The sequence below is a fragment of the Bemisia tabaci genome, chromosome 5 (genome assembly GCF_918797505.1).
Source record: "Bemisia tabaci chromosome 5, PGI_BMITA_v3".
In the NCBI taxonomy this organism is placed as follows: Eukaryota; Metazoa; Arthropoda; class Insecta; order Hemiptera; family Aleyrodidae; genus Bemisia; species Bemisia tabaci.
Window position 1 is genome coordinate 54,277,431 of NC_092797.1, and position 14,430 is coordinate 54,291,860.

General features: G+C 39.4%; 1 protein-coding gene across 2 annotated transcripts in view; it reads left to right on the plus strand.

The window, feature by feature from the left end:
* Positions 1-14,430, plus strand: part of Dh31 (diuretic hormone class 2) — a 143,362-nt gene that overhangs the window by 77,989 nt on the left and 50,943 nt on the right. For both annotated transcript variants that reach the window (XM_019055537.2, XM_019055540.2), the window contains exon 2: positions 2,914-3,047. In XM_019055537.2, coding sequence (XP_018911082.1) covers positions 3,036-3,047 — 12 coding nt within the window. In that variant the 5' untranslated portion in view covers positions 2,914-3,035. The remainder of the gene's footprint in view (positions 1-2,913; positions 3,048-14,430) is intronic.

Genomic DNA, 14,430 nt, shown 5'->3' on the forward strand with positions numbered 1-14,430 from the left:
TGTTTTATAAGGGAATTTTTATGTGGATTCATTTGAAAATTTTAAGCGAGTTGCTTCGTTGTATGTATAAAATTCACCGAATTCGCACAAAAATCCGCACAACCGTTTTCATGAAAAAAATTAATTGCCCAATTAAATTTGGAAATCGCTGATGTTGCTTGGTTCCTTTCTGCTTGACGCGGTCCATTTTCTCTTGTGACTCTCCGTGTTAATTTCCTTAAACAGAAAACAAAGAAAACAATCTGAATTTCGACATTTGCATGGGTCCGCTGACTTCTTACCAGGGTTTTAATCCTCGGAAACCACGCTGGAAAAAAATACCACATTGGATCTAGAGTCCAGACTCTTGAAAACATTGACAAGAAAAAGGACTCTTGATTCAATCAGATTTAAGCTTAAATCAAAAGGAAATCCGCTCAAATTAAGAGGCTTGGTTCTTGATTTAGGCTTAAATCTGATTGAATCAAGAGAATTTTTCTTGTCGATGTTTTTAAGAGTCTGGACTCTAGATTCAATGTGTTTTTTTTCCAGTGCATCGAAAATGTATGGACTCCGGTGCAAATACCTAACCACTCACAGAGCCTCGACGGTCGCGTCTTAAAATGATGCAGGAAGTTGAGATTCGAGAACTTGACTGATTCGATGCTAATCCACCCGGGATTTGAATACTGCGCATCGCGCCCCTCCGCGAGAGAGCAGTAACTCCATTCGGAGTGACCCGCAGTTAACACGTGCGATTACACGCTTCGAGTCTCGCTTTAAGTTGGAGTTACGGTTCTTTTCCCTGGTGCGGCAGCCTGGAAGCTGTGACGCAATTCGTCAACATCATTTTTCATCGACGGATTGAGGTCCCGCGGGACCGCACACGGAAAAACATTAATTACAGCGGCGACACGCCTCGAATGAGCGGGGATTTGATCAGTCATGTTTGACAAACGCCCGTCCCGCGTTTGAGACTCGCCGAATCCTTGACACCCGGAATTGAGCTATCAAGGTGCGAGGTGGTGAAGAAGGGAAATCGGTGGCTTAGGGGCATCCACCACAAAATTAAATACACATTTAATGGTCAAAGAACGGATTCCTAGAAATTAAAGTGACTGTATGGGGAGAGTCGTGTCGGTAATTTTGGATGTTAGGTCATAAAGCTTTTAGGGCCCAAAAGGGCAGCTTTGGCTTTATCTTTTTATAGAATCTTCAGTGGTTTTTGTAAGAGCTCATTTCCCTACGCACGACCTCTCCCAAATTCGATATGCCTCCAATCCATGCTGCCGTGCTAAGCAAGAACGCCGTAAATCCATCAAGATTTTCCCTCGTTTTTTGGAACTTCACACTTTATAACATAAAAACTGTTTACCCGTGCACCTAAAATTAGTTCTCAATAGTATTTGCGAAAGAATTATGTAAAAACATTGCCCCAAGGTACACAAGTTTTTCTGCGATGATACATTGTTTCCAAAAAATGTAAACAGCGTTTTTGCTTTGCACGGCAGTGTGTGATCCAAGTCCTGAATTTTGGAGAATAGGCCATTTTCTCAAAGCATGCAATGATGTATATAGACTTATTATTTCTAATTGTGCCCAAGTTTTGTTAAGTTCGGTGTGGTTTTCTCTTAGTGGGCAATGAACATCTCATAACGCTTACACAAGTGAACCTTTTTCAATGTTCCGCGCTCTTGAGCTTCGTTAGTCCTCGCTTACGTCTAAAATCCACTCCCTTGGTGGGAATCTCGCGGACGTGCTGAGCGTTCTAAGCCGTCGTAAGACGCAACCTCTGCAACAGTTGGTGGTTAAACGGCTGTAACAGTGTATTTTTAACAGTGTCATAAATCCAGGCTACAGACTTAGCCTCCGTCCATCGGGGATCTCATTTGAAGGGGCAAAGGGACGATGGGTCTACAGGTTGAGTGAGTGGACTCGCGCTAGCGGGCCGATTATTGAAATTGATAGACAAAGCTATAGACAAATAAGACAAAAGAGATTTGGAGCGATCCTATTGGTGGAAGCGGGTGGGTGCAATGGACAAAGGAGGTAGGCAATAGACTAACTAACGGCAACCCACGAGAGATCCGTTAGTTAGTCCATCATTTTCTCCCTTAGTCTGTAGTTTAGGACTCACCCATTTTAATCAATAGGATAGCTCCAAAATCCCTATGTCTTCTTTGTCTATTGCTTTGTCTATCAATCTCAATTATCAGCCTGCAGGTTAAGTCATGCGAAAATCACAATGGGCCCATCAAAAATCATTGGTCCAATTTCAATTCCAAATTTTCCAAGTTTTGGTCGCAACTGCGTTGTTTGTACCACCCCCCCCCCCCCCGCGGTTCCCCCGGGATGAGACGTAACTCGACCTAAATATGGAAACTTTCTCTCGTATGACTTAAATCGTTCTCAACCGTTCGTTGCCTTCTCATTTCTTTGATTTGTGAGGAGAAGAGTTTTAATTCAACTAAAACCATACGTTAGGAAAGTTTGAAACAGTTTGCTGGATTTTTTGTTTTTTTAAAGGGCTTTTGCGTTTTCGCAGTGAAAGTTGAAAAAAGTGACTTTGTGTATACTGATGGTCCTTATTGCTTCGTTTTGCCCCCTTTAAACGAATCCATCCTGCAGGATTTGGCTGGAATGGTGCCCTGCTGTCACCGGTGGCAATTTTGCAAGTTGGCAAAACAGTTTTTTTCTTCCACTTCAATCCATTAAAAATATCGATTTTAGGTTGGCAAGGTGCCTCACTAAGAATCGATTGTTTTACATATATTGAAATGGAGGAAAAACAGTGTTGCCAAATTTCAATAATAGCCACTGACTCTCACTTTAATCGTATCAGCTGGAGATACTTAATGTTGGTACAGATTTCGATTTTATAATGTTTGTGATTTAATGAGGAGTGGCTCTATGATAATGTTTTTTGATTTCCAGAATTCTCCACGCATTGAGGCAAACTTGAGACCTTCTTTGATACTACTGAAGCCGAAACCCCGGGGCTCGGGCCAACGTCCCCTCCCCCTTGTTGGACCCTGCTCAAAAGGCCAACGTATAGAATGCACCTTAAGGTAAGCTCTCTTCGATCCAAATTCAAATGCCTAATGTTTCCGACATCCAAATTATGAGTAAATTAATCGAAACACACTTTAAACTGACTCAACCGTACCTCACCTAATTTGAAATTCACATCTGCATGCAAGTCAAAACAGAGTGGAAGGGACTGAAAATACTCCCATTGAAGGTCTCAAAAGGGCATTTCTGTGAAGCTCCTCCCATTCTGTCCATGTATGATCAATTATGAGGTATTTGCAATGTTTTCTTTTAACGCTCGCCGCCAGAATTGGTGGGGAGTAAGAATGGTACATACTACGATGCATACATGGTAGATAGGGGCACACGTTAAAAAATGTTGGCCTTCACGAGAAAAAAGAGTGAAAATACCACCTACATTTCTGCCTGATTCTAGCATCAACCAAAAATGCAGTTAAATCAACCATATATGCCGGTGCCAAAATCAGACGGGAATACAGCTTTAATTATGATACGTTGACTCGTATATGTATCCTGTAAAATTAAATCTGAAAATTCAATCGAACCCCTAAACAAGTAGGTTCTTTTTTTATGCTTCCAAAGTAGACGGATTCCTTTTTCACTAACGAAGGCAAAACAATAAAACCTGTAGAAATAAAATGGCAAATGAAAAATGTTGTAATAGTAGGAAATAAATCATGAAATTCGCACAGTGTTCATGGAGTTAGACCAGAAAATATTGAATAAATCCAGACATTTACATAAATGCAGATACACAAACACTTATGAAACAAGAGAGAGGGGGGAGGGGAGAGAAACTTCAAATAATAATTATTTACTTAACATCGCAATATGTGCGAAAACACTTGTTTTCATCATTGAAGCGTGAGTCATCTCCATTCCAAGCCGCTTTATGGTTGATGTTTTCATTAATATAAATTAAGTAGTAGATCTACAGGTAAATCTGTAGAGGAGATAATGACTTTTCGTTGGAACTTACTCGCAATATGCAGTTTTGAGACGGGACTTCACTGAAGTCACTTCAGGAATTAAATTTGTAGCGCGTAATTAAGTTCACCAAGAAAGCGCTTTTACATCCTCGGCTATTTAGCAGAGTTTTTAATTAATTAATTCCTAATGCACGCTCATTCAGGGACCGTTGAGTATTTTGGCTCATAGCGTAGTCTTACATTAGAAAGTTCATGACGTCAGGGAAAGCTAGGCATTTTTGCGATGAAGGGGTGGGAGGCATACTGGATCTTTCAACTTCTCTTTGGCTACTTTATTTTAATATTTTGCGTTATTATATTTTCTTACATTATACATTATAATTTAATTGATTCTGTTTTATTTGATATGCTTATATATAGAGGAGCAAGTTAATAAATTCAAAATCTCCGGTGACGTTTTGCTCCCAATTTTTTAACCCCCCAGAAAAGAGAAGACGGAAAAATATATCTATGATTTCATAAACTTCAGATTAAATTTCAATGACAGCTCGGCGAATATTTTCAAGGAAATAAACATCTAAATAATCTGGTGGAAGGTGGTAAGGTTTCTATGAATTGGACAGACTTCTGCTCAAAGGAACTAGAGATGGGTGGAAGAGGAGGAGTGTGCTCGTTACTTGACGGCCGTAAGAATGGATGGGAATCAAAAAGCGCCAGTGACGTCAGCGAAGACGACCGGGACAAGGAGATCGGGATCGTGGCTTTTTAACTCATGAGCCCTCTTCACAACGCTCTTGTCGCATGCCCATGGCTCATGAGTCCCGCATATTTTGGCTCTCAGTTCCGCTTGATTTATATAAAATCCCACCTTGCCATTTCCACAAAAAGAATCACGTCCACTTTTATATTGTTTCTTTTGCAGTTCTCTAGAGCACACCCCTTATTTCCCACACGTCTCTAGTTCCATTTAGCAGAGCTACGTCCAATTCCCTATCCTTAAACCTAAGCCTTAAGCCTTCAGCGTTAACCGACGCCGAAAAAAATACAAAAGAGTCTATTGAGTACCATTTCAAAGAAACTACAGAACAGAAAATATGAACAAAATCGAGAGAGGAAAAATATAAAACACAATTTTTCAGTTTAAAATGCGGAGCGTAATTGATCTTTATGGTCAGAAAACTTTTATAAATCTGGTTGCTGGAGATAATAGAGCCTTGGCAGGCTTCCTGGGCCGGGGTTTTTTCTTCGCAGGCAATTTAATCCTTTTTCTCACTCCCTCCATCCTATCTCGTTTGAGCTCTTGGTGGATATTGCCTTTATCGCGATATTTTGAGCTTGAAGAATCATGCTTTTCAGAGCATGTTAATTTGATCCAGGGCATAAATCTCAATGCAGAATTTCTGAGACGCACCATAACGTCTGAACAGTGCACAAAAATAGCTGAATCTGCAGAGGCTAAGTCGGAGCTTTCTCGAAGCTTTATAACACCCTAGGGTCCAATTTTTATGGAGTTTTGCGAATTTTCATGGGCGGGTCGTGTAAGTTTTGAGAGAATAGTGTCTCAACCCTTCATTCAAACATAAAGAGATTATGTTACTTTTTTGGACCGTTACAACATCGTTCTGTTGCGTTAGGAGAGCACTGAAAAACAACGGCAATTGTTAAGATGATTCACCTTCTTCATGTACCTTAGCGTATAAGATGAAGTGCTTGATAAGGACAAAATGGCTCCCTCAGCTATCAAATTATTTTTCAAGGATTTCAAAACTTTTCATGTCCTTTGTTTTGCGATGAGGAGTTATTCTCTCATGCAAAAAAGAGAAAAAATGAGCAAATAAAATTGCTTAATATTTGACAATTCTATCGTTCATGAAATGGAAATTTTTGGTTTTTTAAAAAAAAGGGAAAAGGATTATTTTCAACAATCTAGATCAAATTTTGTGGCTAATCCTATGAATAATTTTACTTTGCAACCAAACAAATTTTTGAAACCGAACTTGGTCGGTCCTTACCGAAACAACACACTCAATTGATGGCAATTGAGACAGAAATTTTGAATTCCTTGCCCTGATTTTATCATACAAATGTACTCATAGGTGTATCATCTGTGACTCTCCATAGAGCAATGGAAGTTAAGAGTATATGAAAGTTTAGTAGCTGCATAAAAACCACCTACAACCGAGAAAGATGGCTGTGTCTAAAAGTTGAGTAAACTTTCAGATTGAATTGCACTAATATTGTGCCTTTTTATAACACGGTTCAAACTCTTCCTCTATTTTTAGATTTCTATTTTGATTTCATTTTCTTCCCATGTGCTGCTTCTCTTTTTAACCCTCAGGCTTTGCTTGGCGTGGGCGAACCATTTTTTTCTTTAAATTTTTATTTTCAGAACATATCCACAATACCTCGAGGTATGAACGAGGCTTGCGAACTTGTAAGCATCAAATGAAACCTCTGGAGTTGTCAAGTTTAGAAAATAAAGGAAATTCCACTTCGATATGAGTAAAACTAATTGGATGCATTTCTGCCAAACGGAAGTAGGTGCATTATGACATGAGCCCTGTTATGCATATATTCTTACGGGTCGCAGGGCTCATGTCTTAATGCACATAGTTCCGTTTGATAGAAATACGTCCAATTATGAGTTTTATTCGAGTCCTCATGAAAATTCTAACCCGCAAAAATTATAAACTTGTCTCCATACACTATGAGAAAAAATGTTATGATTGTGACAAATTTTGAGGTAGTTGTTGACCTAATTAAAAAATTATAAAACGCACAATATTTTTTTCTTTCATGTTTTAAATTTTTGCTGCAACAAATCATTGTAGTTCCTTTCAAAAATCTATCTCTAAAAATATATTGTTGAATTTCACACGAAGCTCATAAAATTGTTCCTCTATATTTAAGTACCGTATTGAAGACCTTCTTAAACATCTCCAAATCTCAACGCACTGCACAGGACTTCACTGAGGAGAAGAGATGTTTAGAGCCGCACGGCCCTAAAACAGTTCCTTCCTGAGGAGATGCTCTTGATGATTTACATTGAGATTAAAGGAGGTTTAAGAAAGCATTTCTCATAATATCATAATTCGGACAACTTTTACAAACTTTCGGAAAAAGCTAACGAGATATTACCGTAAAATTAAAGCCCTACGATAATTGTCTACTAGGGGGGAAAAACGGTTTAGGTCGTAGGCCTGTAGGCTAACAACTTTGTCGCCATTTGAATTATTTAAATTGGATCGTTTAAAGTCTCCATGAAAGCCAAAATCTTGTAAATTAATCAGAAAGCGGCACTGTTTTTTCTTTATACTAAAAGGATTGAGACGACCAAAATATTTGCTCTTCAACTGCAGATGACATAATGTAGGGTAATTCCAGGTATAATCTCCTTCAGTTGGACCTGACGCAACCAGGTTATCTGTCAAGCAAGTTTAATTGCCTGAGCTGCGGGTATAAGGATTCATTGGATAAGTTCCTTTTACAAAAATTCCGAACCTTAAAAAATCATATATCTTACCATTTTTTCAGTTTCAAGTCTCAAAATGTTTGACATAATTTGAGATAAAATGTTTCTACAATCTTTTAAATTTCCTTATCCCACCTTTCTTCAGAGCTCATTCTATGAACGCTCTCCAATATCTTTGTGTTGGAATCGGCCTCTTGTTTTTATTTACATAGAGGAATGACCTGTCTTCAAATCGTCGAACTTTTAACTACGTATGTTTCTAGGGTTGGTCCGCGTAGTGGCCAGGGTGGGTGGAGGCCTCATGTCGTTTATACACCCGGCAACTACGGTTTCAAATGTGCGTGCTTGAAGCTACCTTCCACTACGGAGATTATAGATTTTTACAGATGCATCTATCTTTCTCTGAATCCTCTCTCTCAGCTTCCTCGCAAAGTGTGCTCGCTTAAACCGCCTAACCCCTAGGAGAATCAAACGTATAGATGCGCGGTTTTCGCTAAGCACCTGGATACGCTGAGTGAAACATCCCCCGTTCGTACAAACATTCAATTCGCTGTTCAAAGTATCCATGCAAACGAATGCTCAGTCACCTGTTCGGCCTCGCATGCCTGGCGAATCAAGCGGAGCTGGAGGAATTAATTTTACCCAGTTATTTTTTCTTTTTCGTTTTTTTCTTGTTTTTTCTTCCTCCCCCCCCCCCCAAAAAAAAAAAAAAAAAACTGGGTTGTTTTCTGCATTGGATTATGCAGGAGAAAAAAAATTAGATGCTCTCAATAAAATCCACACCAAGGGATATTCTCAAAAAATATTTTACACTTTACATTGAAAAAAAGTAGGAAAAATTTTTACGCCAGGTAATTATGTTTCAATGACTGGGGAAAAAAGCTGAAAATTTCTCTCTAAAGTTATGATTTTTTCTGTGTTTAAATGAGGTTTTCCTCCAAAGGAAAAGAAGTAAATGTGCCACCAATGACAATGTCTTTGAATCCAGGCAACCTCATTCATATAAAAGGGGAGCAATACTTCAAGCAAAAAACCGAAAAATTTTGAGTTAAATCAAAAGTGCCCCTCAAGAGCGAAACCTAAGTAAATAGATTAGAGAGGAGGCTGCGTCCCTACAACCTCTCCTCCCACCCCCCCCCCCCCCCGCACCGGCAAAATACATGGGAGCACTGCAAAACAACCCAGAAGATGAAAAATTTATATATTTATTTTGGTTTCCCTCTAAAAACTGACTTATGAAATCTTTAGGGGAAGCGCCATATGAACGTTCAAACGACGCCAAGTTTCTACCCGATAAAAAATATTGAAAGCGAAAATGCGCGACTATTTTTCCTTAAACTTTTCAGACCCACCAGACCAAATGAACGTATTTATACCAAAAGGAAGTTTATGTATAGGTTTTGCGTGCAAATTAGTTCCTTTTAGCATAAGTAATTCCAAAACGCGAATTAAGTTCTCTAACAAATTGAAAAGAAACTTATCAATAGACCTCTTGTCGGCCTCGTGTGGTGGAGTGGTTGTAGCGCTAGCTCTATGATCGGGAGGTCCGATTCCCGGCCAGGCGACCCGAGTTTGATGGTCTCAAACAATGGTTGCCTGGAACTGGTTGTAGGGACGGAGGGGGGACGGGACTGAAGCGCAAAGATTAGCCCTTGTGAGCTACTTGAAGTAGTAAAAAAAGAAGGAAAAACAAGTTTAAGAAAACTTGTTTTTTTTATTCAGAGACATTCGGCAACGTTGAACTACGTGTTGAGCTTTTTTACTTAGCACAACAGGGTAATCGAAGATCATTAATTACTTAACAGAGAAAATGCAAACAGCGGAGCGTTCGTGCGTCAAAGTTCGAGGAAATATATAGGATTGGAAAGTTCATTTTTGTTCGAAAACGGCATTTTCATCAGTCCCGTGAGATGCTCTTGAAATCCCCTTCGGCTTAAGGCTCGCTGAAGTGCCGATCGACCTGATGTTGCTCTTGCTCAATAGGCGGAAGACCACATTTCAACTGAAACATTACCAGGTCTTTCTCCTCTTTGAGCCTTTCTGTTGATGCAAATGAGCAAAAGTTTAAAATCGACGCCAAAACGAAGGATTGGCTCCCTTGCATTCTGGGAAATCATACTGGAAGCATTTGATCGGATTTTAGTTTGATGAAAATGTGTTCAGACATATTTGAAGTTACGCAACGAGCATTTTCCCCGATGGGGATTCTTGGCAATTGGTCTCACTGTTTTCCCTCCTTTTAGTCACGTGCTTTGGGATAAATCGATTTATCTTCCATTGAAACATGTGGAAAAGGATCGATAATGAACACCTTAATAATCGATATTTTAGCCAAACGTGCATTGCCGCCTACAAACCTAAGTGGATACTTCACGCATTGCGCAATGCATGAAGTATCCCCTTAGGTTTGTAGGCGCCAGTGCGCGTTCCGCGCTGGCAGTATGTCGCTTCGCTCTGTGTGAGGCTCTATTTAATCTCGTGGAGTCAGCATTTTTCAACTCATGATTTTGAAATGTTCGCACACTCTGCATGGATTATTCTCATTTAAATTGATGAAGAAAAATATGTATGAAAGGACAAGCCAATATAAGGTGTGTTTTGTAAATATTAAGGTGGATCCAAGCCTTTCATGAATTCCAAAGCACTATAATTTTTGCTGTACATCGATTGATCTGCCATTAAAACTTATGAAAAAGGATCGATAAACGGGGTGCTTGCAACGAACACCTTAATAATAAATTGATTCTTTACCATAGCTTCAAATGTGGAAATATCGATAATCGATCATTCACGCCTCGCCCCTGGAGGCGTTGCACACTGGACCGAATCAAAAGGGGAAGTCGGACAAAATCTGGCAACTCTGAAAGCTTATATTTTCAAAAGTATGTGACAAAGAAGTTTAGGAGTGGTTTTATTGGTTTTTTCGTGAAATTTCCCTAAAAAACACCTCTTTGAAACCAAATTTGTGACGAAATAAACATACAAATTTGAAATTTTAGCCGAAAATCTCAGGTTCAACCTTCGTATTGATTCGTTCCACTGTGCATTGAGCGCAGAAAGGACAAAAGTTTAGGAGTGGTTCCATTGCTCATCCAAAGGCTGAAAGTGTTTTTCCAAATAAGGTTGATTGATTTCGAATTTCGAAAGCACCAAAGACGCCATATGTTCTCTCTCACTGAAAGATTATCATCATTGTTTGCAACAATTCCTCTAAGCGAAATGATGAGCTGGAGAGATAGGGTTGTATGTTCTGTGAAACATTAAAAAACGCCTTTGTATTCCTTGATACTGCATGCATTGACGGAATATCGGAGTGATTGTATCCCACTTTTTTACGAAAACCCTTGCCAAATTGCTGTCAGATAATTGCCACCTCACCTCATGAATTATTTAACTCTCCTTAGAAAAAAAGAGGGGATGAAACTTTTGGAGTTTTGTCGTTAGCAAATCCTCATCTAAAATTATTTATGTACCATATCCATTGCATGAAACGGTTAAAAAATCTCCTCCCCGGTCATACCTCCTGGTGCCTAGATAAAATCGAATGACTTTACTTCGAGCCTCATTTTTCTCCTATGAGACATGACCGCCGCACATTGACCCATATAAGCCTCGGAAGTGGGGCAGGTAATGAAAACGCTGTTTTCCGCGCTCTGAGAGCATTTTGGATCAGTTTCCGCGTGCATTAGTGGTAAACCCGAGAGTTTTCAAAGGTTCTCAACCTTTAGATCCTTCTTTATTAGACTTTCTTACAGCACTCCCTACATGTCCGTCTCTCCTCGAATCCTGTCGTGCACAATCTGTTTAGGAAATCCCACGTCGCGCTTTTTACGCGTTTTCCTATCTCTTTCTCCCATTCCTCGCCGTTCTTTCTCTCTCTCGCCACCTTCCCTCCTCTTTTTTCTTTCATGTTTGTCGCAAGTGAATCGGCGCGGCGTTAAGTAGAATTTCGGTTTTCAACTTTCTGTGTGGCACGAGTTCCGTTCTAACTTCATTAGCTTTTACTACCTCGGTTACCTTCGGCGTCGCTACCTAGTTTGTAGTTCTTTGATCCTTGGAAGTTACAGCTTCTTTAAAAAGTACATGTTGTATCGGTAAAAGATAGCATTTTTGAAATATAAACGCATTTAAAACAATGAATTTCAAATGTATTGGCTTTTTGAAAAAAATATTAATTTGCTCTGAGTCAAAAATGACGTTAATGGTTAGATTGATGAATGCGCTTATACATTGTAGCGTTAAAAAGTACCCGGTTATATTTGATGTCTTTAAGAAAAATAACCGTTAGCTTCCTCTTGAAATTTTCTGTTAATCTTAATGAATGACTGAAAGAAGAAAATCCACAGAAACTTTCAATAAAATATGATGGTTGTTTCCTCCTAAAAAAAGTTATACATGAGGGGAGAATCGCAACATTGTATAGTTGGGGTGAGAAACAGGATGAATGTGAGTGGCATTTTTTTAGCAGCCGACAATCAGGTTCTCCGTAGAGAAACATGTAAGAGAAAAAATAAACAAACAAACAAACACTAACCCGTATGAGCATCGATCTCACAAACTGTCTCCAATTTTATCTCATGTATGATTATAAGTTATTTAAAAGCATCAGCTTTTCCTTTCCCTCTACACAAGGAGAAAACTAAACCTTTAAAACAAATACATCATTCGTGAGAAATATATTTATCACTTTCCGAAATCGTTTTTTTTATCTAGGTTGCGCTCTCCGAGAAAATCTCGTTGCCGATAACGAAGTAAAAAGTTGCGATGGGCGAGGAAAGTTTGTAAACGGATAAAGCAGACACGCATGTTAATGAGCGATTTCAGGCGTTTTTCATGTGCTCATCTCGATTTTTGCAAGGTTTTATCTACAAGGAATAAATTCATTTATGCGAATCTCATTTAAGCAAGAGACCCATTGTGGAGTTGGTTCAAAGGGTCAAAGGGAGTTGCCCCGTAAAAATAGGTGACAAAACGATTACGACCGAAGGTGATGATCCGCCGTTGAAAGGGACTGAGTCACCGATTGGCGCGTACTGGCGCAAGCCAGATTTGCTCAGCCAACAGCTTGAAATTGACGCAGGCACTAGCCAACTTGTGCAGTTATCCCGAGTTTTTCAGCGTCTCGGAAAACTGCGAACTCATTTATATGAAGTTTCGTCTGGATGCAGTGTCGTTTTTCAGACGAAAGAACGTAACTTCATTTCAACGTTGCGAAATTTCCACTCGAAAATTGTATTTTATTGGGAGATTGCCCGATGTTTTTGACGGAGAGTATCACATCTTTCTTCAAATTACACGCAAAAATTAGCAGAATATTTTACCGAAATTGAGCGGTCACTTTCTTGAAAAAATTAATCGTTCGAGTAAAAATTGGACCACATTTTGTAATAAGGAACCAATATCCCTGGCTCATTTTAGGAACAGCATATATGCTCTTGGTCTCCCTACGCAGTAAGGTGTTTTTATGGAAGAGCCAGAGATAGTGGTTCCTCATTGCAAAATGTAATCCAATTGTGTGATCTCGGAATAGAGTAACTTTCCGTATTTCTAAGAAGCGACGGAATGCGACCGTCCACAGAAAAGGGAGCTTCTTATTCGACAAAAACTCAAAATTGCGTCATTGGTATTAAGTATAGAGCATCTACTTAGAATTAGGTTCAAAAAACAAAGTTTTTAGAAAACTCTCTGTAAAATTCTAGACTACTATCCCTGGCAAAAATTGGCAGAAGAATCTGTGTTCCAAAATACCATAGACCTAAAGCCGGCTGTAAGATTTTCAATATCTTCTGTAGCCGTCTGTACAATTTCTTATAACCTTTTATAGCCGATGGCGATTAAGCAACAGTCAGACGATGTAAAGTTTATGCTAAACGTTACAAAATACGGATACTAGGACTTAGTTAGTTTTTGGACTACCGCTCTCTCTTTGTGCCGCAGTATCTTGATTTATTTTGCAAGGAAAGCTCCGTACTTTTGAAGGATGCCTGTCATTCTTAATAAGTTGGAGCGCCTTCAATTTTGTATGATACTGTGCAATACCTCTGGTGTGAAATAGTTGCTTCAAACGCCGTGGCACGCTGTGGCGCGGCGGTCGGGCAGAGCGTGCGAAACGTGCATTGGCGCCTACAAACCTAACAGGGATACCTCACGCATTGCGCAATGCGTGAAGTATCCCTGTTAGGTTTGTAGGCGCCAGTGCGTCACCGCTCCGCTTTGTGTTAGGCTCCAATATTTAATCTCGCTGACGCAGAGTCGGCGTTTTTCAACTCATGATTTTTAAATGTTTGCACACTCTGTATGGATTATTCTCATTTCAATTGATGAAAAAAAAAATATGTTTTAAAGGAAAATATAACGTGTGTTTTGTAAATATTAAGGTAGTTCCGTATCAAACTTAATGATTTCCAAAGCACACGAATTTCTACACAATTTCTTGTAGCCTTTTGTAGCCAATGGCGATAAAAAGTAAGGCCCGACGATAGGAACTATAGCCCGACTGTATACTTTTTCATAGCTTCGTATAACCCGGCTATATGATTTGCTCCGCTTTCTACAGCTAGCCATATGATTTTCAATAGTCTTCTTTAGTCGGCTATAAGAACTTCTACGGTATTTTGAAACGCAGCTCCTATCGCCAATTTTTACCAGGGGTGTCTAGGGTATACGTGATTGTGGGATTGTAAGCAACTTATTGTTCTTTTTTGGCACAAAAACGAGGTAAATCATAGAGTAGCCACTTTAACGGTGCTTCGTAAGTGTACAGGGACCCTTTGATATACCACACCGCCGAAGGGACAATATTATCCGATAATTAATATGTCGTGGGTGTAGTGAATGACTTTTCCAGCGTGGAGTGGCGATCAACCTGAAATCTGATGAAAACGTAAAGCCATCTAATGGATTAATTTGTGTAAGTTTCCTCTCGCTTAGGAGCACGGTATACACATACCCGAGATTAATTATTAAAAAATATGTCCGACATGTTTTAAATGTACATTT